The sequence below is a fragment of the Xiphophorus maculatus genome, chromosome 2 (genome assembly GCF_002775205.1).
Source record: "Xiphophorus maculatus strain JP 163 A chromosome 2, X_maculatus-5.0-male, whole genome shotgun sequence".
Classification (NCBI taxonomy): Eukaryota; Metazoa; Chordata; class Actinopteri; order Cyprinodontiformes; family Poeciliidae; genus Xiphophorus; species Xiphophorus maculatus.
Window position 1 is genome coordinate 8,261,541 of NC_036444.1, and position 27,409 is coordinate 8,288,949.

Sequence of the window (27,409 nt, forward strand, 5' to 3'; positions counted from 1 at the left end):
AATGGAGATGTTATCATCCCAAACGTCCTTTCAAATACCCGTTTGGAGCAAACAAAAACATCACATAACTCTTCACAGTGGAAATTTTCTGTTTGTTCGGACAAGATGGAAAGTTCCCATGACCATTGAGGTTCTTACACATTTGATGTTGAGGCAAATTTCACAGTTACATGCCATCTAAAGTGTCTCATAGTCTTATTTGTGGAAACTCCTATAACAATACATGTCAGGAAACAATAACATTTAAGAGAAGAGCAAAGTTTCACCTCAAAGAACATTATAAAATGCATTATTAAATTAACTCTTTATAAACCATAAATGAAAGACTGTAAAGCGGCTATTAGAGCCTTTTCAAATAATGACAGTGTACTGTAAAACACAAAACAATAAAACTGCAGGGAATTGTGTCACTTAAAATATGACTACCCCTACCTAATTAATAAAATGAACTATGTAGTTGATTGAACTATGTAAATCAACAAGATAGCTCTAAGAGACATTTTGACCACTTATTAAGAATTGCTAATTATCAAGAAATTGTACAACAAAAAACAATGAATGCATAGATGAGAATACCACTTTAAGCAAGATGGCTGTCAACAAGGGATTATAAACAATAGATACACGTTACTAAACTACTTGGGTGATTAATTAAGCTGTTTACACTTTGTAAACCATTAATAAGAGTTATAAAGTGGCTAGGAGAGACTTTTCAGATTGTACTGCATATTCGCTATTTGGCAAGCTTATGCAAAGGTAAAGAATGATCATGCTGAAAATGAGACTGCACTTTTAAAGGTCTAATAAATAATTATTAATGAACCTAATAATTAAGATTTAACACTTTCTAAAACATTAATAGACAGTTAAAATACTGTATGAGACTTCAAACACTGAAGAAGGAACACAATAGTCCTGTTCAGCTCTCACTCTAAAAGTTGAACTAAAAGTTTTAGTGAGTAGTTTCTTAAAGTTTACAGCTTAATTAAAAGATGGTTATTAAATATTAATGAGTGATTTATGAGTGTTTGTAAAGTGGCACCTTGAGAAGCAGTGAATGTGCTGTGACAAGCTAATAATGCAGACCAAGCAGAATCAATATGCGAATACTTTATTATCAATGTGTGAATGGTGCTAGCTTTTTGTCTGGATATTAATAGTATATGAAAACTATACACCAAATCCAGGGTCATCCTAATTTTGCTGTATAAATTCTCAAGTTATATATATATATATATAACTTGCCAAAGTGCATTTTCTGTTTTTCTTCTTGTCCATATACACATTGCACATACATAAATAATGACATTGTAAAAATGACTTTGTATTTACATGTATAATATATATTTCATATAATATATAAAACTTTATATTAAATTTAGGTAGATGATATTTGGGATAGTTTGTAGGGTCCGTTTGTGTTATCTATGGTTGTTGAGAAGGATCTCCAGCCAGCAAGGGCAGGAAGTGATGAACTGTCTTGAGTAACAGGGGCCCCAGCCTTTAGCAAAGCTGATGCGCACACTGTTGGGGTCATAGGGTCCATCCAGGAAGTCCGAGTCTTGGGAGTGCCTCAGGAGGCACGAGCGCTCATAGTCAAACACTTTAATGGAGTATCCTGGCATCACTTTTCGTACAACCAGAGTCCTGCTGTTGGGCATGTCCAGCGTAGGCGAGTTGACAAATATGGGGTGCTCGCTTCGATTGTACGCCCAAACGCCATCGGGCTCTTTGCTGAGGAGGATACCGTAGCCTATTTTACCCCGCGTGCGTAGAACGGTGCTGCTGCGGTGATCCAGGTTGAGCTGGCCCAGGCAAAAGCCTGTTCCCTGAGGTAGGTCATAGAAGATACTGACGGAGTGCTCGTATACTGTGTAGAGGCGGCCCACGCGCGTGCGGTGCTCCCAGTATGCCACGTTACACCAGTGGCTTTGCTTCGGGGCATCTGGCGACATGCTGGCATCTGGAAGCGACAGAGAAACAGTCATTAAACAAAACATAAACAAAAGTAAACAGAGCTATTAAATAGGAATGGTTGAGATCTAAGGGATTAACTATCTCTTTTTTATTGTTCACCGCAGATGGACACACTATTAAAACGACTGAAGGAGGCACCCTATTGAAACATAACCCTGGCATAAATATCATATCACACTCACACACAGTACTATACATACCCTGAGGGTGTACTGAGGTCAGTTCAGTTAAGAATATGCACTTCCTCACTCAGTCTCAAGAGGGCACTGTAATAATTAATCACTGACCACCTAGCAGAGCTGCTCAATGCTCTCTGCTCATGCAATTTTAAAGCTGATCATATTTACTTGAATGAAACAGGGTTTTAGCACTCATACAGTCCAGCTACGTTAAAACTTTTTGAAAAGTTTATTTAAAGGCAACGCTTACTTCATAATGTGTTTCATTGTTCCAGTGGAACAAAGCTGGCATCTTGCTCCTAAACATCTCAGCCCAGTAAATCAGCTTCTTAATTCAGTTTCATGGCTGCAGTCAGTGAATTCTTTTCAGTGACAGCCCTCAGCACTCCACAGTGAGTTACTGCTCCCAAGGTAGACTTCGATCTTTACCATAGACACACACACACGCTGATGACTGCTCCCAGAGACCGTTTCAGTCCACTCTGCTCGTTGCTGTTCAACATTTATATAGCTCATAAAATCTGTGGTATGAGCGGAGGGAGAGAGGCTAGTGGACAAGGAAGAAATAGGAATGACACTCAGAGAGAATTCCATGATCTCACATCCGTCCCTTCTCCCTCCTCTCTAAAAAGTAAAGGAACCCCCTTTCTCCTCTTCACTCATCTTCCTCACATTCCACAGGAGTGTGTGTGTGAGTGGGGTGGGAGGGTGATGGGAGTAGGCCAGGCAGGGGGTCCCCCTCCCCCTTAACCGGGCTCTTCCCCCTACTGCGGCCCAGGGACGGCATTCAGCTCCCTGACAACTTAGCACAAGCCTGTGACCCGCTGACCCCCCAGCCTTCATGCTATCAGCTCCCATTAACTCACACACAGAGTGATGCCATTATTTTGCTTCAGAGAGTCTATTGGCACAGAGGATTTAAAGCCTGGGCCTGTGGCCCCATTCCTTTCAGCCCTTCTGCTCTCAGGGCTTAATGACCGCCCACCCCATTAACAAACGCCTTTAAGGTGGAGCATTGTGGATCCACACAGCACCAGAATGCCTCGCTCACCTCCTACCCAACTAAAGCTTTCTGCTGAGTGACCCACACTAGTAAAGTTTATTCAAAGATTAGCAAAAAAGTTGACCAGACTTGCAGAGACAAAAACGCCTGCTGGTTTGAGGCGCTCTATTGTGGAGGGGTTGGGGGGAGGAAAAGAGTGACGGAGTGAGCGTGAACGTGCAGCGGGTGGAGTGGGATGGTAGGGGGAAGCTGTAGACAGGCTCTCTGTGTGTTTGCGCACACACTGATGGCTGAAATGACCCCCTCTCTTCAGGGGCCCCAACATGCATGTGCCATTAGTGAATTCCACACTCCAGCTCCTCCACTCTTGAGCTCGGCTTTAACTGCAGCCTGGCCTGGCCACACAAAGAACTCAACCCCGACTCATTTATGGCCCTCTATTGTCTCAAATCAAACACACATCAAGGTAGCACAGATAAAGAGAAAGCTGTAAATGGCTAATGTCTCAGAGAGTTTTGACAAGTGTAGTTAGTTTTCAGACTTAGTAAGAAAGCAAGAGAGGAGCAGGAAGCAGAACGAGAAGGGGAGAAGGGGAAATTGGAAATGTATTTCATGTTAGCACTTCATCAGTCAAGGCTTTTCTTCTTTAAAATGGTTTTACATCAATCATGCAGCTATGTATCTTTTATATATGTTATTTTTTATTTTATTTTGTGGATCTTAATAATCTTAATAATCAAAACTTAATGTTTTCACTTATTCCCGACTGAAAGGACTTTTTATTTCATCATACTGAATCTAACATATCGCTTTTACAAGCAGACATCTTCCCCTGCGTTTTTAAATTTCAATACTTGGACACTGCACATTTTCATTTATATTTCACAAACAAATTTCAGTGGGTATGAAGCCCTGATTAGTAGTGGTGGACCATAAAGTGACTCAGACACAGATCCAAGCGAAGCCGGGAGCAAAATTCAAAGTTCAGACACGAGGCGGCGAAGTCAGGGCGTGTCCTCCTCCCCCTCCCTGACCACAACATGGACACCCAACTCTCTCAGACTCCACGTCTTGCTTTTTAAGAGGGTCTGCTCTGGGCGGAGCGATGACGGCTGGGAGCAATTACTGGCGCTCTGCATCCATTTAACCCTGCCACCTTTTAACAGCTCAGTTTACCCATTAGAATTGTAGCGCATGTTATTATTGTTATTTTATTCTCAAAAGCCTCTCCTCTTAGTGTCAGTCTCAGGGTTGTTGGGCTCCACCGTGGCGTGGATGTTGCATTTCCTACTTTGTACAGCCTGAGGCAACAATCTGAACAATTGGAGTTGGAGTTAATGAACTCCAACTCCAATTTAGACCTTTTATAGGTATAAATTGACAAAATAGATGGAAAAAAAGTGTTTAGTCCATAAGATTTTCTATAATTAGTAAAAACGTTATGGTTTAAGCAGGTAGCAGTGTTGTACCTATACGATTGGAGCATTATCTGTTTCAAGAAGCTGAAAGACCCTGAGAAAATTTGAAGAACAATTGCTGAAGCTCACTTAAAAGAATTGCTAAAAGGTCTGGCTCCTCTAAAGCAAAATATAAAGGCATTTTGAAGATTTCATAACCATTTCACAGTATTATATAGGGCAGCTTGACATCACAAAATAATGTGATGACAGTTTTAGTGGTAAATATTGTAATGATATCTAAATATCTAATTGGCATTCAAAATGTGCCGCAGTTAAAATGCATCAAACAACACTTTTTGATATCATTACTACATCCACTGACATTGCAATGAAGTTACACAGTATATATAATTAGGTAAGTCATTTACATAACCTGCTTATGTCAAACTTGTCAAATGGAAATAAATGGAGCTTCTTCGACTGGTAATACCAAGTAAAAGAAAAATCCCAGCCGCTTTGCGCTCAATGGTGAGTTTGGATAATTACTGTTAAGTACACAAAAATGAGCGCCTGAGAGTTTCAATGGCAATCCTTGATGATCGTCAAGTAATGCTTTTAAAGAAAGCATGAAAAGCAAGAGGGGATGGGTGAGTACAGAGGGAGAATCAGAGAAGAGCTGCCCCAGGGTAAACACGGATCGGCAGCCTTGGAGTGAGATGAATGGGAGGCCGAGTGTCAGGGACAGGCAGACAAACAACAGCTTCCCCTCCGTGCTAACATTTCCCCATCAGGGTCTGGGGCCACCCCCCCTACCCTCTGTTAGATTTCATCTCTCCATAAAATGAGTGGGTATAAGAAAAGCACAGATTCCTCAGAAACTTTTAATAGGAGTGAAAAGGGGGAAAAAACATAAAATGGATGCAAGGCTCTTTACATTGAGGGGAGGAGTGCATCAGTGTCTGATGTTGTGCCAGGGATAAGATCCTCCTTCAGCTAAAAGTCTCTTCCAGCAAACTGATTAGAGGCTCAGAGAGGAGGTCAGGAAATCAACAGCTATGACTGTAAGCAGTCATAGTTTTGCCTGATCAACAATTGGCTGGTCAAAAAACTGCAGAAATAAAATCCTTTTCCAATCAGTGAAAGCACCACACCTTCTTGCTAACCGGCTGCCCTACAAACAACACCCTTTACGGCTGCAATAAAGATCCAAAAGTCATTTTCATAAAAAAACTGGAAGGGGAAGCAGACTACAATTAAGGTGATCTGTTTTCTTGTGCTCTCAAATTCAACTGGATTGGGATATGTTGATTGCCTTTTGAAATTTCAGAGACAATGATCTTCATTCTCAGTCAATCAGTCAATAAATCAACCCATGTATTCATTCGAGTTAACAAGTTTTATCATTAATTCACAAACACATTCTCTTACAACACTTACTATACTCAAGTGAAAAGACTGGTTTAAACAAGAACAAATCTTGTTTAAACCTGCACCTTTCTCAATAATTACAAAATGAATTTCCATGTCAAATACACTAAATTAACAATATAAGTTGCAAACAATACATCAAATCTTATTAGCTCAGAAATGTATAAGACTGTTTTGTCCTCTAGGCAATATACATGTGTTTCAGTAAAATTAAACCTGCTGTCAAAGCTGAACTTTTATAAATTATATCAAAATCAAAGTGATGAACTGAAGATTACTGTGGATGTATAACTGATATATTAACAACGATGGCTGCTTACAGCATAGAGGCGATTGTCAGTGATGTTCTTTTACCACATAGCCTAGTTTTAAAAGAGCAATGAGATCGGCAGGTCAAGCTTTACCAAGCATACCGATAAGAAATCAGTTTCTATTTTGATAAAATAAGCATGCCTGTGTGTATTTTTTTTTACCCTCAAGCCATAAACAACAATGTGAAGTAAAAGCAAGTGACCCCAAGTCTCTTGCCGCAGTGTATGGTATGGCTTTAATTTTGTGGATGATGATGAGCACAGGCTTTACTGAGCAGGCCACATTTAGGCTGGCGTCTAGGCTATCGCTGCCATCAAAGTCGGCTTTATCAGACAGACATGCTAACTGGAGCTGCTGTTACATGTCTATGGATTTTTCTCCCTCAGGTCTGGTCTTTCTCTGCCGAGAGAGAGAAAGGAGAGCAAAAGATACAGCAACAGAGATACGTGCCAGGAGAAAACAATGTGGGAGCCCAAGAAACAGAATCCAGTCACCAAACCTTCCTGGTCACAATGGGAATGCTTTACATTGTCATCCACTTCCTCTGTTTCTGTTTTGAGGATGACCCCATGAGAGAGGAAAAGTGCTGTGCCCCAGATAGCAGATAACTAACAGAATCCATAAATTAAATCAATAAACAACAGAGGGTGTAAAAAGCACAGGAAGCTAAGGAAGGTAATATAGCGGAGTTGCTGAGGTTGAGAGGGAACTCTCCTGTATACACAAGTTAAGTTATCCCAGAGAGGCCTGGGAGACGTTTCCAGGGCATGTAAAAGTTCTGTGAAAACTGCAGGGGGTTGTTTGTGAATATGTCAAATCTACAGGCAGCCTTACAAGTCGGTGGAGTCTGACAGAGCATCAAAAGCAAAACAGTCAGGGAACAGCCTGCTGGGTGGCTGCGCTCTTTCACCTCCTCGTGCAACCTTTCTTTCTGCATGTGTTTTTGTGTGTAGGGGTGAACGTGTTTGTTTGCTGGTGTGTGAAGGAGGTTTGAGCCAAGTGGGCTGGAGGATTTGTATAGGGGAGACCCATGACATTCCTGAACCTCTCCCTCGCTGCACCTCCTCACGTCCTACTCAGGTTAAGGCCTCGTGGGCAGCAAGGAGGGTTTGTTTCTCATTTTTTACAACTGTTTTGTTTATCAAGTTTTAAATGCGTCAGCCTCATACTGAGTCATCAATACAACAACAGACTGAAACTCAAAGACAACGCATTCTTTCCTCTGATAAGGTGAGATGTCTAAAACAACTGGTGATGAGCAAATTACTTTTATTTAATTTGCTGATAGCTTGCAGCTGATAGTTTGTCTTTGACACAAAAGTGTAATGAGCACTCTAACTTTATAAAAAATGTTAACTTGATCAACTTAATACATTTTCATATCATAAAAAATAAGTACCAATCATTATCTCCACAAACAACATAGATAAATAAACGGAGTTTACATTGCAACAAGACACTAAAAATGTTGTGAACGTTACAAAAAATAACTGTTTTTATCATGGTCAATACAGCAATATGGCTGACTGCCCAGGGAGCCATTTAATCAGGGAGTGGCAGAAGCACTTAAAACAAACAAGTTACTTGATGGCATAGTCTTCAAGCTCAGTGTTGTTACAGTGTAAGCACTCAGGGAAAATATGGCTTGACGGAGCCTGGTGACACTGGAGTTTGTGCCGGAGTCACAGATTCTTATGCTGCATTAAATTAATTGACTACCAAACTACAGTTTTTTTAAAAAAATGCATTACATTCACATCATCTCTAATCCAAAATATAAAATATTGTGCCACAATTTTATTCTGTTTGTGAATGAATAGAAAAAACATTTTTTGTTTGCCATTACAACTATCTTAGTTTGAGATAAGCATGCATATTGCTCTAAATAGTAGCTGAATAGTTATTCCTGAACTAATGTATTCTACACTGATTAAAAGTTCTTTAAAAAAAGAGTCTTGATTTGAGAAACTTTTTCTCAATTGCTAAAAAAACAACTTAGGGTCTTGTACAGGGTAACAACAACTGGCAGTGGCTGCAGACAGTCAGAGGCAGTAATAATATTCAATAACCTACTGTAAAAATATCACAATCAGCCTCAGGCAAGCTGCATATGTCATGGGACATAGAAATGGCAACTCTTTTATTTTCTGAATTCAATGTTTTACAGAGCTGACATATTTCCAAACAAAAAAAAAATTTAATCACATGACAAATATAAAATTTTAAAATTTCAATATAAATGTGTTTATTAGGTTTAATTCAGTTTTTTGGCAAAGTATAAAAAAAATCTACTTGCTAGTACTGTCTAATTTATTAATAAAGAAAAGAAAGTACACATTTCATACGACAGAAAATCAACAATTCACTTTGTTGAGATAAAATTCTGAATTCATCTCATTTATTACATAATCTGGAGACGTACGGTGACTGGGTTCTACTTAATGCCAAACTGGTTCACTAGTCATGATGCTAAGAATTATTAATACTTTTTTCTTTTTTTTTACAGCGACTGAGGATCTTTGCACAGGGAGATGTTTGCCAAGACTTTGGCTAACATTATCATGCTTCCTCCTGCCTTGAATATGACTTGTTGATAATTTGCCTTCTTTTCTTTGTGGTTCTAGCTCACCGTGTGTGGAAAAACCTTTGTTTTGCTGCTTTGTTATGCCATTGACTTTAAACATTGTTTTTATTAATAAGTGGTTTTTATAGAAGAACGCTACATTAATATTAGATCTCTTCAATGCAGTAATTTATTGAGCCTCAGCTAAGTGTTCCCTGAATATAAGGTGTGAATTGGGTTTAGGGTCCAGATCCAAGTCAGGATTTTGATCAATGCTGGCCTGAAAGGTTTGGATCTAAATGGACCGTTACATGTAAATTTATAATATTAGTCTGACTAATTTAAGGAGAAAGATAGGTGTTTTGTTACCACCGAATTGGGAAGTGAAGGTGGTTATGATGGACAGAGCTACTGTTCAAACAATGGCTTTCTATTGATTGGCCCAGTGGATCAGAGTCTGTGAGAAGAATGTGTTCTGTCAGGATAATGTGGCACCAGAGTTTCTGTTTCAATCACAACACTTGCTCGACTGAAACCCACACTACTTCACCGCGGGCATCCAAACACTAGCTCCCCAAACAAAGACAACTGTTTCCCCCCCAAGTCAGAGCGCTCACAACAAGAGAGACATTCATTAAAAATGCAGGAGCGAACATTTCCAATTATTCATAAAGTCCTTCCCTGTCAACATCTGAAAAAAAAAATACAGAACTTACAGGGAATGGCAGGATTTCATTAAGTAAATTATGTGTTGGCAGTCGCAGACAAGAGTGGGGGAGAGCTTTCACCAGAACTCTAATCTAAGCCGTACCCTGAAACGCGACAGCCTGACTGCGCAAAGTCAGGCCAGCAAGACTTTAGAAATGTACACAAATAAAAGATAAGCAAAGCACACATGGCAGAAGTAGATATAGTTTTCCCAGAGGACCCCAATCATTGTGAGCTAAAGAATATGGATGCTTTCATTCTGTAATGACAACCACTTGTGAAAACATAATTCCAGAACACAGATTGTTTTGTCATCTTGTTCATTTAAAAAGGTTTGAAGGGAACTGAATCTCACAAAAAGACCAGAATATGTCTTACACACTTTTCCAAATTTCAGGACAAGAGACTGAAATGAAGATAGTTCCTATTAGAAACAGGTTGATATAAGATTCTGATAGAACGATAACCTGAAGAAAACACAATATTTCTCTGTACCACAGTATTTGTAACAAAATTAACATGTTGCTATTACTGTTATTTAAAACAGAAAAGAAGCTGTAAATGCTTTAGCATAAGAAACTCATAATGCCAACTAATCTAAAGCTATTATCTTTTAGTAGGTGCTATTTTGTTATATCTGCTAACATTCACAGCATAAATGTCATCTTTAGCTTTACTATTATCGTTTTTTTATTATTTAGGTTAAATTTCTGAACAGTATCCCAATCGCTCACATTTGGTGATTGCCAACCCTAACTTTGGGAACCCCAGTTTCAAAAAAATAAGTTCACTCAAGCATATTATCTGAAACCACATTAACAGGGTTTTAACCATACTATGACATAAAATTCTTCCAGTTTATTATGGCTATAATTTTATAATTTAAAAACCGTAAAAAAAAAAAATTACGCCTAATTTTTAAGTTAACATCTACAAAACTTTGCCATGCTTTCACACAATGCTGGGTTCCTTCAGTCACCCACTATCATTATCCTCCAGCTGCAAGAGCCTTGTTAAGAGATGTAGGATGACACCGGATTCAACAGTTAATCCACACACAGCATTCAGCAGGCTCCAAGAATGCCCTGGCTATGCTGAGTTTTAAAAATACTGAGAGCCATAGGCTTAGGCACAACTGTCAATGCTCCTCTGGGGAGGAAGGGAAAAAATCTTGAATCTATTTTTGCCTGCAATCAAGCCACAGGTCTAAATCATAGCCAACCAAGGCCAGTGTCTGGATTTATAATTGTGGGTGAAATGGTCAAAAATTAAAAACCTCATCCACTATTGGAACCACCTTCACATAGCAAGGCTAACACATTTACACAGTCCGGCTCAAATGGAGTATTGTTCCCTCGCTCGCTTTGAGGGGAGGCACACGAAAATGCTAAACTAACAGTTGGACATTCCATACATATTTAATGGCACTGCACGCTCTTTATTTGTTGCTGTAACCCTGTGCCCTGAGCTGAATGAATGGCCCTTTTGGTGGAGGCAGGCGGGTGCTGCTCTGTGGTGTGAGGGGAGTGAAGATGGCAGCAGGAGCCCTCCCAGAGCATAAAATTAGCTGACTTTCTTTATTTGCTGTGGCAGAATCGTAGCACACCTTCTGTTGTTTATTCATACTTTTTTCTTTGAATAGTCTGTTCTAAAATCTCTACACAATCCTAACTGAGCTTGGAAAATTTGCAGTTTCCAGTCATATGTGATGATTTCTCTATCGGTTAGCCTGTGAAATGTTAGCTAAACACACACTAGCGCTGGCACCACAAAGCTCCACAAGCAGAAACAGATAAACGCTGTTTCTTTAAAGCCCAGAAATGTAGTTCTGTTGACATGCAAGTGGAGTCAAAGCCCACTCTGAGGACTGCTTTAGATTAGCCCAGCTTTCACTCTGCGTGGAGAGGTCACATTACCTCACCACATTGAGAACTTGTGTTGGCAGTTCTGACTGCGAGTCAACTCTCAAAACAAATTTGTGTTAAAAAAATATAAATAAAGTGACAACTAAACTCGCTTCCCCCAGGTCTGAGTCAGATAAAGATGATAAAAGTGTTTATTTTAAAGTTATATTTCTACAGCATGACAGGCCACACATGAAGAAAAACACAATCAATAGGAATGAAATTCCTATTGATTGTCCTACAAACCTGTCAGAGACTTATCTCTTATAAGTTACCTTTAATAACTTATTGAAGTCTGCAAAACTGAAAATTTTTTCAAATATTATTTTAATGATCCATGACAACAATAGTTAAAAAAGCATATTATACTAGAGCATATTATAGTCAGAGCAACTCTATGGAGGATCCTCACTGTTCCAGCAAAAGCCAAAAACAAACAGGCCAGATATCTGACACAATACAGTATAACAATGCTGAGAAAGGGAAAATGAAAAATGGCCTTATCACTTTTATCAATGGCTCTTTTTTCTGTGTGTACATGTTACGTAAGGGGAAACGGAAGCTAGCCTCGCAGAACAGGAACGGATACTTGAGACGAGGACTGTGGGTACAAGCCCTGCACCGCCACAGAGCGAACACAGCTCAAGACCCTTCAGGATGTATAGTTATAACCCTCCACCCACAGTTTAAAACAGACGCCGCAAACTGGACATGACAAACGGGTGAGGAGAACCCCTTAATGTCCCCTGAGATACTGGCCTTCTCTTTAACATTCCTCCCCCCCACTGTCAAAGAGGCAATTCACCGCCTTGCACTGCTACAAAACCCAGGCAGCTTTTTAAAACAGGATGTTTGTCTGAGGCCTCCTTCCCCTCAAATAAACAATCCGCAAAACCTGATTTCAGGAGGCCGAGTGGAAGCACTCGAGTCACATTATTTCCACATCCCGTATCCTGCAGCATTCTGACTCCTGAGGGAGTGTGGGCGGCCAGGCGCTGGGAAGGCTCGGGGCTGCGGTAGAAACCTGAGGCCATGTGCCAGGTTTGAGGGGGAAGACGGGTTCGTGCTATATCACTCAGGGGTCTGTAGTACAAGGAAGGGGTTCAGAAAGGAGATTTTTCAGACTCATTCTATTATAAATCAAATAACAGACACATCTCAGCAGCTTTCACAGTCTGATCTGCAAGAATGGGTCAAGTCTAAACTGCATTAATCAAGAGAAGCATCACAAGGCTTGACTGGACTGCCTAATTATTCGCCATATTTCCACCCATCTCTGACACAGACAGAGGGGATGATTTGATGGGGAATGATAGTCTCTTCCTGACACAGACAAGCAAGTGTGATTAGTATTGATTGCATAGCTTAATTTGTTTAGCTCTGGCGTGAAAATGTATGAATGTGGATTCGTGTGAAGACACAGAGGAAGATAAATAGACTTGCAGATTTATAAACAAAAGGAATGCAAACGCCTATTCAGTCTCACTGTGTGACGCACACTACAAATTCTCAGTGCAATTTGCTCCATAACTCAGCTGAGGTTTGTCTGATCTAGCCAACAACTGCGTTGCTCTGCATGGAAGAATTAGTCAATACCTGAGTGGACTTGACAGAGGGGCTTTCTGCAGAAAGAATGCTCAGAGTCAGTGACACTTTTGCAACTAGAATAATGTTGATATACGATTCTTGTGATAGCTTCTGTTCCACCTGCTTGCCTATGGTAATCCCGACAGTTTATTATCCTCATCGAGAAACTTTAAATCTTTCAGCTTCTCTGCTATAACTTCCAGTAGATCAAAGGAAAGGGAAGGCAGAAGGTAGACTATGTTCTTTGGTGAATGCACATAGCAAAGTTGATGGAATGGGCTTGTTGACAACACAGCGTCAATACTTGATCAATGTATACAGACAGTGCTGTGCAAAAAGTTTTTAGTCATTCCTAATTTTTTCGCTATTTTGTGGTGAGGAGTATTCAGGAGAGCGTTTCAACCACCAGCTGGACTCTGACCGGGCAGGCGGGATTAAATCCAAACGATAAACGCGGCATTGTAGTCGTAACACCTGACAGACAGGTCAGGGATAAAGTTGTGATCAGATTGGATTATAAAACAATATCCTAAGTTTTAAACATCCGGCAAAGAACTGAAAAATACATCATCCAATAATGCAAAGAGTACAACAAAAATTCACAATGTAGGAGCATTTGTAGACAGGACTACTATGCACTCCAAATGACCTCAAATATTAAGCTAGAACTACAACAGTGTGGATAATACCAAAGCATAGTCATGTTAGAATGACCCAGTCAAAGTCGAGACAAAAATAAAAAAAGGATCAGTAAAAGCTGACATTCAAAAATGTTATTCTTCCTATCTAAGCAAGTATGAGCTATTTGGCATAGATGGATGGCTTCAAATTTCAGTTTCTATGTGCAGCTGATATATACATGAACCAAAAATCTTGAATCTGCAGAAAAGAAGTTTTGTAAAGCATATACCCATTCATCAATACAAATGCACTGTACACTTTTCAAATTTCTTAAAAAAAAAAAAAAAATATATATATATATATATATATATATATATATATATAGGCTATGAGTCATTTTCCTTTCACTTCACATCTATTTCGTGTCGATGTACTGGATAAAACGCTAATAAAATAAACTGAAGGTTATGCATATGATGTGATGCAAAAGGCAGAGAAGTTTGAAGTGTATCAACACCTTTGCAAGGGACAGATACATTGTACCTAGGCTTCCTATATTCACTGGAACAGCTGGTGAGCAGTTGTGACAAACCTAAAGAACTCCTGATGTCAGAGACAATGCGACAGGACAAAACGTCAGTGTGTGTAAACCTCCCCTCGGACAGGAAGCAATGAGACATGCTTCAAAAGGCTTAATTTTGATGCCAGCAAAATGAAGCCCCAGCTTTGTGCAGGCAGAGCAGGAGAGCAGGACCAGGAAAACCACATTCCCTCACACACTGGGGTATATTAATGCTAGGGTACAGAGCTGAGAACATGATCCACTAATCAGACAGCCTGGTGGTCCTAATACAGTAGTACATAAATTTTTCAGAATTGGAAATAGTCAAAATGCCTACAAAACGTGGTGGAAGAAATATTGTAAAAATGCTGTAACATACTCATGGAGAACCATTCGATTAATAACTACGACATTTCACAACAAGGCAGTGAGTTGAGAGAATTGCTATTCAAATTCCACTGAATATACTCTGAAAAGTGGTAGAGCAAGCTTATCTAGAACACCAACCAGTTCCGATCTGTTTCTTTGCCATTGTGTGATGCAGAAGAATGCTCACTGGGTATTTCTGTAGCCCTGGGCTGCAAACAGAAGTTGATTATCTGACAACACTTCACCTAGCTAATGCCCCCAAGACTGGGGTTTCAAGAGATTTACTTGTTTCTGCATGACAGATGGAGTGTGGATCCCAAAAACTCTGGTTACACACAGACACATGCTGTAGTTTGCTTTGATGTTCAACACAGAATAATGTAAAAAAAATAAAAAAAAAACAGCAGCAAAAAATCAGTGCCTACACTAAGTCATTCACAACTTAATCCCTTTTAACGTTTTGTCACATTACAACCACAACTCATTCAGTTTTGTTGGAATGGCCTACCTAAAAAACCTAATATATGTAGGAAAACTAATACTACATATAACCCTGAACAATTAATGCCCACAGTGAAATGTGGTGGTGGCAGAATCATGGTGTTTTGGTATTCTCCTCAAAGTCCAGACCTAAATTCTCTTCAAAATCTATAGAAAGACTTGAAAACTAATTCTTCCACACACTGTGGCTTAAAGGTGACTGAACTTGAACTAGTTTTTAATGATCAATGATCAAACATTCCAGTCTAGAGATGAGCAAAGCTGATTGAGTTGTACAGCAAAGTAACTACAGCTGTAATTGCAGGTACAGTTGGAATTGACTCAGAAGCCTAAAAACAAATGAACGACACACTATTAAGGTTTTAACTTGTGAAATAAAAGTTGATCCATGAATATTTTTTTCTCACTTCCTAATTCAGCTTTATTTTGTGTAAAAATGTAATTCATTAAAGGAATATAATTTGGCAAAATGGAAAAGATTTAAGGATTCTTAATATTTTTGCAAGAGAAATGGTCTCTGCCTTCTGTGGACACATTTCGATCCCATGACTTTGAGTAAATGCAGTAGATGCAGTTTTGAAAAACGGCTTTATATCTAATTCAAATGCAAATATTATAAACAAAAGAACATCATGCGCCACATCAAAGTGGCGATTCACTTTCTTAAGCCCATAGAGCTGAGTGTACCGATGCAGCGTGATCTAAACTGGCCTGTGCAAACAGCAATATAGCTGGAAGAAACCAAAGCCCTGCATGTCTTGATCCTCCCTCACCAGAGCCTCTGAGGAATTGTGGTGCGCGCTCTGACAAGCCCCTCATTTGTTGACTCAGGGAGTGTCGCCGGGCCATGCTGAGGTGGTGACAGCCTGTGCGTGCTGCGAAGGAGGAGGGCGTTCTGCTGACTTAATACATCTCTGCAAGGTAACCATGTCAACGTCTCAGTGTCCGGGCCCCTGAGCTGCGGCAGACCCTTTAATAGGAAACACTGGTCCTCGCCAGCTCCAGACCCAGGGCTCTTACTGAGTGTTCGTTTGATCCTGTGGATGCTGGATGTGACCCTTTCATGAATGGGCGAATGAAAGGCATGTCAATGAAAGGCATGCTTACTGTACCAGGAGAAGGGAGTGTTTCATTTCAAATCAGGAGGACAGGAGGATTTCCAACCCTCTCCTTTGGTGTGGTCACATTCACAGAGGGAACTCCATTTCTAACCCCCTCCCCTTAGCCCACTCAGTCAGGTTATACAGAGCTTTGCATGGAAGTGGGTCTGCTCACATGCATATGGAAAACTAAGTGTGTGTGTCTGTTTCAGAGCAATCTTGGATCTTATTACGGTTTGATCCCACTCAAATATTTCTGTAAGAAAAACAGAAGAAGGAAAGCCAGCACTGGAGCCAGAGCACACGCCCCTTTGAACCCCTCCACTGCTTACAATGAAACCTTTCTCTTTAAATGGTCCTTAATGTGATAAAGTACAACTTGAAAATTAAACTTCTGCAATGCACATAAAAACTTCAGGAAAACTTCAGGAAACTTGAACTTTAATAGTATTCTTTTATTTTGCAGGCAAGAAGGAAGACTGAACCCCAAAGCTCAACCTCTGTGATCAAAGTGTTCCTCACACATTACTGAGCTGAAACTCTGATTTACAAATAAATTAGGATTTAACTTGCAATTCAATCAGAAAATGAAGCATAAGCAGCACACATCACCAACAACACAGTCTGTCAAACAACACAACTGCCAGTAGATACATGATTTTACAAACATCCCTACTTGGTAGTATAATAAAAATATAATAAAAATTATCAAATGATAAGAACCTACATTCACTTTAATATACTCTGTCTTACAGTGCATTTAACATGCACTGTGGCAAAAAAAGTATTTTTGCCACAGTGCATGTTATGACCACAAGCTTCAATTTATCCTACTCAGATTGGTGTGCGACAGACCAAGTTTAATTGTGAAGGAGAATGATGCATAAAAAATGTGGCGTGCAACTGCATGCATTGACCTTTACTCTGGTACCTCTTAATAAAATCCAGTGCAACCAGATGCCCTTACAATTCGTCAGTTCTCTGATTAAGAATCTACCTTTAGTCACAGTATAATCTATGAGGTTAGTTAGAGACAATTAGAGGGCAAACAGCATCACAAAATCCTAGAAGCACAGTCAACAAGTGAGGAGTGATGTTGTTAGTTTAAAGTTCAAAAACAATATTCCATCCTTTAAGCATATCTTGTTAAATGATAACATAAAAAATAAAAAGAGTATGGCACACCTGCAAACCTACAAAGCCATGTCAACAGGCAAAGCAAGGAGAACATTCCTTAGAGAAGCATGCTGAAGGAGTTGCAGAAATTCACAGCTCAGATGGGAGAATCTCTCAATGTTGTACACTATAAATGTAAGATTCCTGAAACAGAGGCTGGAGGAAAGCTATTGTAGAAAGAAATACATCAGAAGTCAGATTTTGAGTTTGTCATGAGTCATGCAGGCAACACAGTTACATTTAAAAGGAAGAAGCTGCTCGGGTCAGAAAAGACAAAACAAAAAACGCATAACATCCTAAGAACAACATCCCTATTTTGTAACATGGCAGTGACAGTAGCATGCAGTGGGAATGCTTATCCTCAGCAAGGGACAGAAACTAATGTTAAAGTTGATGAGGAGATGAATAGTGCTAAATATACTTCTATTCAGAAGGGAAAACCTGTTAAAGACTGCAAATAAGTGGAATCAAAGGTAAAGATTTACCTATCAAAAGGTAAATAACTGTAATCATACTACTAGGACTATAACATAGTAGTTTACATTACACCATTATTTATGTGTTCAAATGGCCCAGGCAAATTCCAGACCTAAAACTCATTGAGGACTCATGGCAAGACTTGAAAATTGATGTTTATAGAAGTTTTCCATCCATTCTGACGCTTGAACTATTAAGTAAAAAACACTAGGAAAGATTTCCATCTGTAGATGTTTAAAGCTTCTAAAAACATACCCTGAAGTACTTGCAGCTTTTATTGCAGTGATGTTCTACACAGTATTGGATAATGGAGATGGATACAGTTGCATAAAACACTTTTGAGCTTGTAGAAAAGTTTGAAAGCCATGTGTTAATTTCTCCTTTCCCTTGATTATTACCACATAAAATTGGAATAAATAAATGTCCTCTCTCCAATGTTCAAAGTTCTCAAAGAGATGTCCTTGTTTGAAAAACTACTTCAGTATTTACATATTGGCCATTCTTTGTTGACAACCTCCATGCAATCATTAATCACGACCTTAAGGACAAAACATTTTGTTGGGTGTCCCCGTTTGGAGGCCAATGAAAGTTGTAAAAACAGACCCACCTGAAAACTCGCCTGGGGTGATGTTTGGTGAGCTGGCTGCCTCGCTTTCAGTGTACGACAAAGTGGAGTCTGAGAGATCTGCAAGATAGAAACAAGAAAGTGTACTGAGATAGCAGCTCTTCAGTACTCTGTAAAAATCATTTCAACATGTGCAAATTTCACACCAACATGTGGTGTTTGTCCAAAAACACCACATGGTTTCATCATACCATCAACAACTTAATATATTCATTGGCCAGGATTTAGTGTTAATATTCTCTCTAGTCCTGCTTGTAACTTGCACTGAAATGAGGTCTGCAGTTCTTGTAGGTGATCAGGCTTCACATTTCCATCAAACAATATGTAAAGTTGCGACCAAAATGATTAATAAAACCTTTTAACTTGAAAGACAGTGCATTTATCCCCCCAAAAGGGCAAAAGCAATAAATGAAAGTCACTCACATTAAACCTATTCCTACATATCTGGATGACTTCTTGATCTTTTTGTAGCTTTTTCTCAAAGATTATTAAAAAAGAAAAGCTAGGATAATAAGATAAGTCAAGAATTATATGTGACCTACTAAAGAAATTAATTGTAGTCTCGTATGAACTTGACAACTTTTATCTGATTTCAGCTATGCAAAAGTTCCCTGCTCCTTAATTTTTATTTTCCATTTCGCTTTGACAGTTCCATCAAAGGCTCTCATTTGAGTCCAGGACTGAGGTCCAATAAGATGTAACCGGACAGAATCCCGATTTTAATTAATTTTGAAATATTCCTGGAATCGTTATCTTTACGGAAAGTACACTGTGTCTTTGTCACATCTTTTTTTTTATGATGGCTGTATATGTTTATCAGATCATGCAGCAGCAGCAGCAAAGAACACCACAACAATGTCCCCAAGTTAGGCTGTTTGTGTTCTTTGGTGTATGGCTATTGGTTATTCCCTCTTACAAGGGACATGCTGTTGAATCATTGGTCTAAAAAGTACCAATTTAGGCGCAACGTTCCATAAAGATCCTGATACTATTTCAGTATTTCATTCTTTCAAACGCACATTTAGTTTGATCTAGTGGTCTGGTTTTCCTGATTTCTTTTTCTTCCTCTTCAACCACACAAAAAAAGTCTAATTTGTGTTCCTGCCATTGTCATTTTGTTCTCCCTGAAACAAATTTTTATTCCTTTCAAAACCCATGCAGATGCACTCCTAGTCAAAAAATGTACATTATCTGATGCTGTTAGCAATAGCAATGTAATGAATCTAACAATATGAAGACGCCATAACCTTTTTCTTTATGGCAATGTATGTCTTGACACAAACACTAACTAGTTGCTTTTTAAGCTATTATGAACTCATGATGAGAAGGTGACTGCTTAATCATAGCACTCTGTGCCCATGTTTAAGACTCTTATTTTGAAGAATTGGAAAATAAAAGACTTCTCGTTAAGCTAACTAATAGTACTCAGCCAAATTAGCTTGAAGAAGCCTTCACTAACCTTTAAACTGTTAGTGTAACTGAATTTTGGATATCTGAGCGCAAATACATTTTGGCAGAGTGACAAATCAGATAAGAGAGTGTACAACTGCTACTGGAATATTATGATTGTTAGGTAACAACACTATTGGCATCTGCTTTGCAGCTTACCCACTAAACTAAATGACTCTGTAATGGGCTTGTTCACCTTCACCTCTTTTTCTAGTTGCAGCTGTTGTCTGACAAGTAATGTAAGCTAACTTTTTAAAATGATATTGCTTTAACTAATATAATTAAATCAATACATAATGTTCAACGTGTAAAAATACTGAATGAATGCTGAGCAATCTTAACATTTTTTAATATATGGTTTTGTACATACATATGGATGTACATACTGTTTCCTTTACCCTTTAATTTATTTCCTGCAAGTTTTATATATTTATAATTAATGTCTGTATGGTGTGAGTGCTTGAACAAAAGCTAAATCCCTTTTTTGTGCACACAGTGTCGGCCAATAAAGATGAGTCTGTTTGTAAATGACGTGACTATATTACGAGAAAAATAAAATATGAATACTTCAGGTATTACAGAAAGCTCTGAAAAATTCAATGGCTAAAAGGTTCATACAAGTCTTTGTTTCTTACCCAGTGGCTTGTGCTCTTCATTCGGGGAAAGCCTCGAATATGGTGGTGGAGGTGACTCTGCAACACAAAACCATGAAGTTAATAATCTAAGAATGACCTTTTTGTTATATATACATTTAAAATAAGATAGAACTTTTTCTGGGTACAAAATGGACACTGTAGTATAATAGTGTTTCTGGAAAGATAAAAGCTTTGATGAAAATGGTAAATGAAATATTTGGAATTAGCTATATGTAAGTAATTACCAAATAGTATTAAATTAGTTCTGTTTAGCTTTCAAAGGAGCAAAGAAAAAAAAAGGCCACAGTTGCAGAATTGAATTCAAGCCACAACAAGGGCTTCAACACAAGACAACATATCAAATTCAACACAGGCTACATCTGCACAGTATAAAAACCAATCTTTTATTTCACAAGCTAGTTAAAATGCTAATAAACTCAACAGAAAACTTTTGTTGCTGTTGTTTAATCATGTATTATTTAATTGATGCAGACCACTGTCTGGCCATAACCTGAAGTTAGCAGTTTATTAAACATGACCAAAACTCTGCTTTTTTAATGCCACTCCGCCCAAAGAGCCCGCTTGTATCTCATAAAAAGCGAAGAAATGGAGAGAAGCTTGCACAAGAGGCAGAGCACAAAGGAAAGAAAACTTTGTGAGCATGCTGTGACCTCGCCTACAGGGAAAATGGGAAGGAGGAAAGCATAATAGCAGCGGGTCCTTTAAGAGTGGCGGCAGTAATTGCCAGGATCTGAACTCAGTCACTCAGATACACAGCTAGTCAGTCTGGCGCCAGCAGTATGCAAACTGTATATTATCACCACTCCTTCACCTAAATAGCATGAGGGGACCTCCTCAGGACAAAAAGGGCTTTTAAAGTGCAACTTGAAACTGATCTCATTCCAAAAGTATAATGCCTGGCGAATTAAAAGGGAAAAACTTTCTGTCCACTTGGAGTTAAATAAGATCTCTACCTGCAGGTTATATAAACACTTTAAGAACTAGTGTGTTCCAATACTGCAATTCAAACTATTTTAGACATGTTTCAGAGTCTCACATATGATTAAACTATTATTCAATCAAGAAATTACTCTTCTAACTGTACGACATTTGGTATCACTCTATTTCTATCTTCCCCCTTTTTACAAACAGTGTCAAAAGAAGTGATTAAAGCTTGGATTCAAAGCGGCTCTTCTTGAATAGCGTGAAAGAAATACCAGTTCTATTGGGCCATGCATGAGCGCATGTGAGCTATGTCTACTAAGAGCTTTAGTCCCAATATGGGGTACGTGCCTCTCTCACTCTGCTTCCAATTCATCTTGGATGTTTAACTGGGAAGGAAGCTCACATGGCATGATTTCACATCTACATTTCCAGAAGAGTGAAATGTTCCCCACAAATGTTTTAATTATAGTTTATCAGCCGACATTTAAGTTACCATACCTTGATTACAATAAACAGTATATGCAAGAACAAGAGCACAAAAGCTACATCAGTTTTTCAACTTTGCTTCAATGCAGATTGTGATGTCGTTGGCTTTGTGACTTTAAAAGTGCTTGTCATAACCAGCTGGCTCTAATAAACGTAGATGTTATGGAAAATCCGCCCCATGTGCCAGCGAGGAGACAGAAATACTGACACTCACATCTCTACACACGATACCAGGCCTTGTCATCGGGTCACTGGGGTTGAGTGGCCCAGCGTTTAAGGTTTTCCAAATCACACTCTCGCTCCTGCCAAAACTTAATCTGTTTAATATAGGTCAGAGAGGCTCTGCCGTGGAGAGCTCACAACACACACACACACATACTAACTGAAAGTGACCTGTTGGGCAGCAGGTCCAAATCTGTGGGTGAGGCTAAACACCAACACACATGAGGCAGGCTTTCAGAAATGTATCTTAAAACAAATACACTGAAGCCTCTGACATATTCAGGCTTATATACATGGACTGACTGCTGGTATTAAGATACACTTAAATGTTCTATCATACAGTTCCTACAGTTTAAAGTCATGATAATGAGCAAAAGGGAATGTGTCTTAACCAAATGTATGAATCACACAATAATGCAAAACTGTTCCTCCTACACCTGTTGCTGTGCATTGTTGGTCAGCAGGCTTAAAGAAGTGCCTATTCATATGAAGGTAGTCCTGTTTAAAAGTACAATTGGCAATCTATAAATGGTTTATATGTTACTCAGCTAATTACAGGCTCTGAAAGAGAAATTACTATCAGCTTGTTATACTTGTGTTATTCTGCCAAGAGAAATACAGCAATATATGGAATACTATTTTGCAAAATTTTTCTTTTTGCATCAAAAGCAAATTAATAATAAATACATCTAACAGACGACATTATTATAAATATAAAACTGACTTCCTTGATTTGTAGTTTTCTCTTAGGGTTGCCCTGAAGAGTTCAACTCTGATATTTTTTCAAAGGACTACAACACAAAACAGGAAAAAATGTGCTCTCCGTAATTTGACAGAGTTAGCAGTTTAAGTGCAATAGGAAATAAAGGATTACAGGTTACACATTAAAGCACATATCTTTATACTTACACAGATTTTTACACAGCTTAAAGAAATGTATCAAAGTACTTGCGGTTTCTTGATGTGTTTTTACAGGCTGAAAATGATAGAAGATCTTAGTTTTGCTGTGTCTTTTAGAGAAAAGAAACATTCTGACTTTTCAGCATGCAATCACTATTTAGAGCTAATTAAGGGGAAACTATCCATTTCCACTCACTGGATGTTTTTTTTTGTTGTTTTATTTTGTGCATTTCCGTTGATATTTGTTGCTTTTCATAATATAAAGCAATTAAATCCTGTCTACACACTGTTGCAGTGAGTTACTGTCAATTTTTAAGTTATTCACCAAAGGTGTTTTAATGACAGCACAAAAGTAAAATGAACAAAATGTTGAATAAAATCCATAGATGCGTTGTTCTCTGGTATGGGGAATAATCAAGTATTGGCATCTAAGTCAGAGAGATACTACATTTTCTTTTGAGCACAGCCAAATTGTCTCAAATGAGTGTTATAACACTGCAACTTCTTGTTAAAAGACAGTTTAAAATTGCTCATGTGACAGGGTGGATAATTTTGGTAATTAAACAATTTAAACAGAAACAAGAATCTCTGCTTTTTTTTCTCTGTGTATCAAAGTAGGCCAAACAAATGACTGATAGAAAAAGTTGATAAAGCTGAGAAGATAATGAAGGCAATAAATTGACTAATCTCATCATAATTATGTTGTGACATTTCAAATTCCCTTATGCCTTTTTTCCATTGAATAATATTACATGGGTTGGTGTGATTCAGTATGCTGTTTTGTCTGTTTCTGATATAAAAGTGGCCCATACAACCAACCCATACCACCCCACTCTTGGGCCCTCAACAGTTGTAGGACCACAGGACAATGGTTACGTCGGAGTTACTGGCATCACACAACACAGTTTATGTATATCACACAGACTGTGTGATATACATCACTGCATGCAACAAGCAAGCGTAGCAGTACATTGCGTTTTTGATGCACTGATATGATGCAACATTAGACGTTTGGGTTTAACTCTACCTGCTCATTGAAAGTTAACTGGTGGCGGTAATTCTCTCTAATGAATACACTGGACCATAAAATTGCGTACCACACTGTGCTGACACCTGTTCTGCTGCTCAGTGTTCACCTCAGAGCTAGTTCAGAGTTCAATGAGGTCTCAAGCAGAATTTGATTTGGGGGATCACTTCCTGTAATTGCCTAACATCAAACATTTTCCACCACTGTCAGCATTTTGAAAACATGATGAAGTTGGGTTCAAGAGAAACCATAAAAAAACAGCCAGCAGTTGTTCTTCTAGTGCATAACACATTAGAAATTCTAATACTGTTATCCAGAAACTAAGAATCACAGATTTTATTAAGTACTCAAGATTTTAAATTACAAAACATGTCTGGATTCCATAAGAAAACTGACAGAGCTCTTTGGTTAGAGGCTGGGGGTTACTCATTTTTACAGAGTTTCTGTTTTGTTCCACGTACCCAAAATTCTAGCTTATTAACAATTTGAAGGTAATGAAAGCTTCCTTGATCCCAGACACAAAAGTCATTTTTAGACGACTTTGTCAACTCAACTTAAGTCCAAGCTCAAATTAAAAGTCAATAACATAAATTGAGCGTGTCTAGCATAATGCACTTGCTCTTATATCCAGTGCTCAATGTAATAACTTAAACAGATAAAGTCATACTAAGACATTAACTGGATAGGGTGGGACAGGACAGAATACAATGTAACATTTTTAGGACATCTTGTGGCATGGGATCTCGTTAGATCCCTACTGATCAACAAATGTCCCATTTTGAGGTGTGCTGGTCATTACACACCTTTGTCATTTTGTACCTTCAGCATTGGTCGTTTTGTACTCAGTCTAGTACAAAATGGTTATATCAACAGTTTGTTTCACACTGACCATGCATCAATTCAGACCCTCCAAGGAGATGCTGGATGCCTAATTTGACAGCAGCTGTCAGAAAATGTTTTGTGACTCCAGTAAATGGCATCTCCAAGTCACTGATAATTAATTTGGTTCAATCAAGGGTCATGACGTAATAGTTTATAAAATTGTATAGTTCAGATTCCCAAATGGAAGATCAGAAACAAAGTAAACATAAGTAAATAATAGAGTTTGTACTTTTGGATAGTGCTTCAAATATAAATCTGGATTGGACTGGACAGGAGGGGGTGAAATATTAACATAAGAAGCAAAGTTCTCCAGAATGTCATGTGATTAGTACAAAACAATATCCACTACCAATTCATACAAAAAAGTCAGGTACAAGTGACTAAAACTGTAGCGGCATTAACAATGAAGCTGTTTGTCACATTTTCTAAGAATCTACAGAAATGAAAAAGATTAGAGCATCTAGAAATGCTAAGTTTCTAGAGATTAATGTACAACTCAATTAAATAACGCCATAGCTGGGAATTTTGTGAGAATCAGGCCTTAACTTCAGTAAAAAGTAAACTCATTTGCAATGGTGCACATGGACATGAAATTGTTAGTGTAAAGGTACAAAATGGCATGTTTGGCTATGATATAGGGTTATGACCTGGCAAAGAGCTAACTGACCCATAGCTCATTTTAGAGTGTACTATGTGAGAATATTTGTTTCTTCAGAGCTTCGCTTGTTTCGCTTATGCATTGGGTCGGTTCTGGTTCACTTGGGTGTTAGTTTGTGTTTACTGAGAAGAGGTAACAACGGCCAGTGAAAGAAAAGAGCAGCTTCAGACAAGCAGGTTGGAGGAAAGGTGTCCTTACCTGGCCCACAGAGCCGGCTGTAGTGATAGGGGTTGCAGCATACGGTTGGACTGTCCTGGGCCCCAAAGCTCTTGCACTCACAGAGCGGTTTGAGCTGGACCGTGTGCTGCAGGTCAGCCCATCGGTACACTTTGCACACAAGCAGCTGCGGGGATGCCACATGTCCACCCAGGATTATCTCTGTCCTGGAAATCATAACACAGTCACTGGGCATCCCTCCCCTGGACTCCACCGCCTCCAGCAAGGTATCAAGCGCCTTTTCCTTTAGCCGTTTCAGCAAGGAGTACGTTGCCGTCTTCAGCTCCTGCTCCAACACAGTGCGTGGCATCGCCTCCTGCGCCTCGGGAGAGCTGCTGCCGTCTCCCGGTCCGAGGCTCCTCAGCATGAAGTGGCACGACCCCGGATCCCTGGTGCCCTGAGCCGCCTCGGTGTGGTCCCGCTCTTTAAACAAGCAGCACGTCACCGTCCTGCACTCGCTGTCCTGCACGGAGCGGGGGCTCCCTTGCTCCGGGACGCACACCTCGCCTGCATCTTGGTCCGACGTGACCCCCAAGGCGCCGAAACCTCCGCCGTCTCCGCCGCCGCTCTCCACGGCGCACACGCTCCCTATGTCCCCGAAAAACGACCCGCTGAGGGTCATCGGTCTGAACTCCGTTTTGGGAATTTTCTCTGGGTTGTTGCCAAAAAGATCGTCCCTACAGCCCTCACTATTTCTGCCATTTCCATCCTCCCCTTCTTTATCTGGGATCAAACGGCTTCTCCAGAGTCGCCGCACAAGACCTGAGCGTTTCGTCCTGAACATACGACAACTTGAATATTTAGAAGGGGAGGCTTTATTCTTGAACGGATATACTACTCCTGTCTTTGCAAAACATCAATGACACTGAAATGCCGTGCAGTCGCATGCACAGCCAACCGGAGAGCATAGGTGGCAAAACCGCAACATTAGACTGACGGCTATTTTGTTGCATCTAGAGTAAGAAAACCATGCAACAAATGCACTGCTGCATTCCGTTTAAAATGCATGCATCCAGCTGATTTCACAGTAAATAACCCAAAAACTGCGGCAGATCGCTGCGGAATGGACTGTTTATGTGTTTGATAGGAACAAATAAAACATCATAGCACGATAAGCAACATAATCCAAGCCTGTACCCTTCAACCAGAAACGGTATAAAGTCACAGCCCGAAACACTTTTAACAGCCTCGGATCGACTTTCTACACCGGTACAGAGTGTGAGGTAGCCCACTTCGGTGCGATTAAAATCCCTGGAACCATGCACCAGAAGTCCACAATCCTTAAGATGTTTCTCGTTAAATCCCAACAAAACAAAAAAAAAATAACAATTATAAAGAAAACATCCGCGAGAGTTCAAACTATACGCGAAGAGGCTCGATCCGCGGCTGAACAGCTCTCCTGCGTCTCTGCTCAGATCTAAACCAAACTGCAGCCTGGATCCTTTTCTTTCTCCGTTTCTCGCTCTTTTTCTTTTTCTCCCCCCCGTCTTCCTCACT

The 27,409-nt window shown here is 39.4% G+C and overlaps 1 protein-coding gene across 2 annotated transcripts; it reads right to left on the reverse strand.

The window, feature by feature from the left end:
* Positions 1-1,095: 1,095 nt before the first annotated feature.
* smad6 (SMAD family member 6) lies at positions 1,096-27,409 on the reverse strand. 2 transcript variants are annotated; one of them, XM_023349391.1, is made up of 4 exons: positions 25,895-27,409; positions 20,577-20,633; positions 18,487-18,552; positions 1,096-1,963 (listed from the first exon to the last, which is right to left on the reverse strand). In XM_023349391.1, the coding sequence occupies exons 1-4, from the start codon at positions 26,694-26,696 to the stop codon at positions 1,422-1,424; spliced, it is 1,467 nt and encodes a 488-aa protein (XP_023205159.1). In that variant the 5' UTR covers positions 26,697-27,409; the 3' UTR covers positions 1,096-1,421. The 2 variants fall into 2 exon arrangements, with proteins under 2 accessions (XP_023205159.1, XP_005806993.1); XM_005806936.2 differs by having other exon boundaries at positions 18,475-18,552; positions 25,895-27,408.

Excerpts from the sequence above, each read along its gene's own strand:
- smad6 (XM_005806936.2), bottom strand. The coding sequence starts at position 26,696 with ATGTTCAGGACGAAACGCTCAGGTCTTGTGCGGCGACTCTGGAGAAGC. Across the intron at positions 20,634-25,894 it reads CAGCCGGCTCTGTGGGCCAG|AGTCACCTCCACCACCATAT; the intron begins GTAAGGACACCT and ends TTTGTGTTGCAG. Across the intron at positions 18,553-20,576 it reads TGAAGAGCACAAGCCACTGG|ATCTCTCAGACTCCACTTTG; the intron begins GTAAGAAACAAA and ends TCTATCTTGCAG.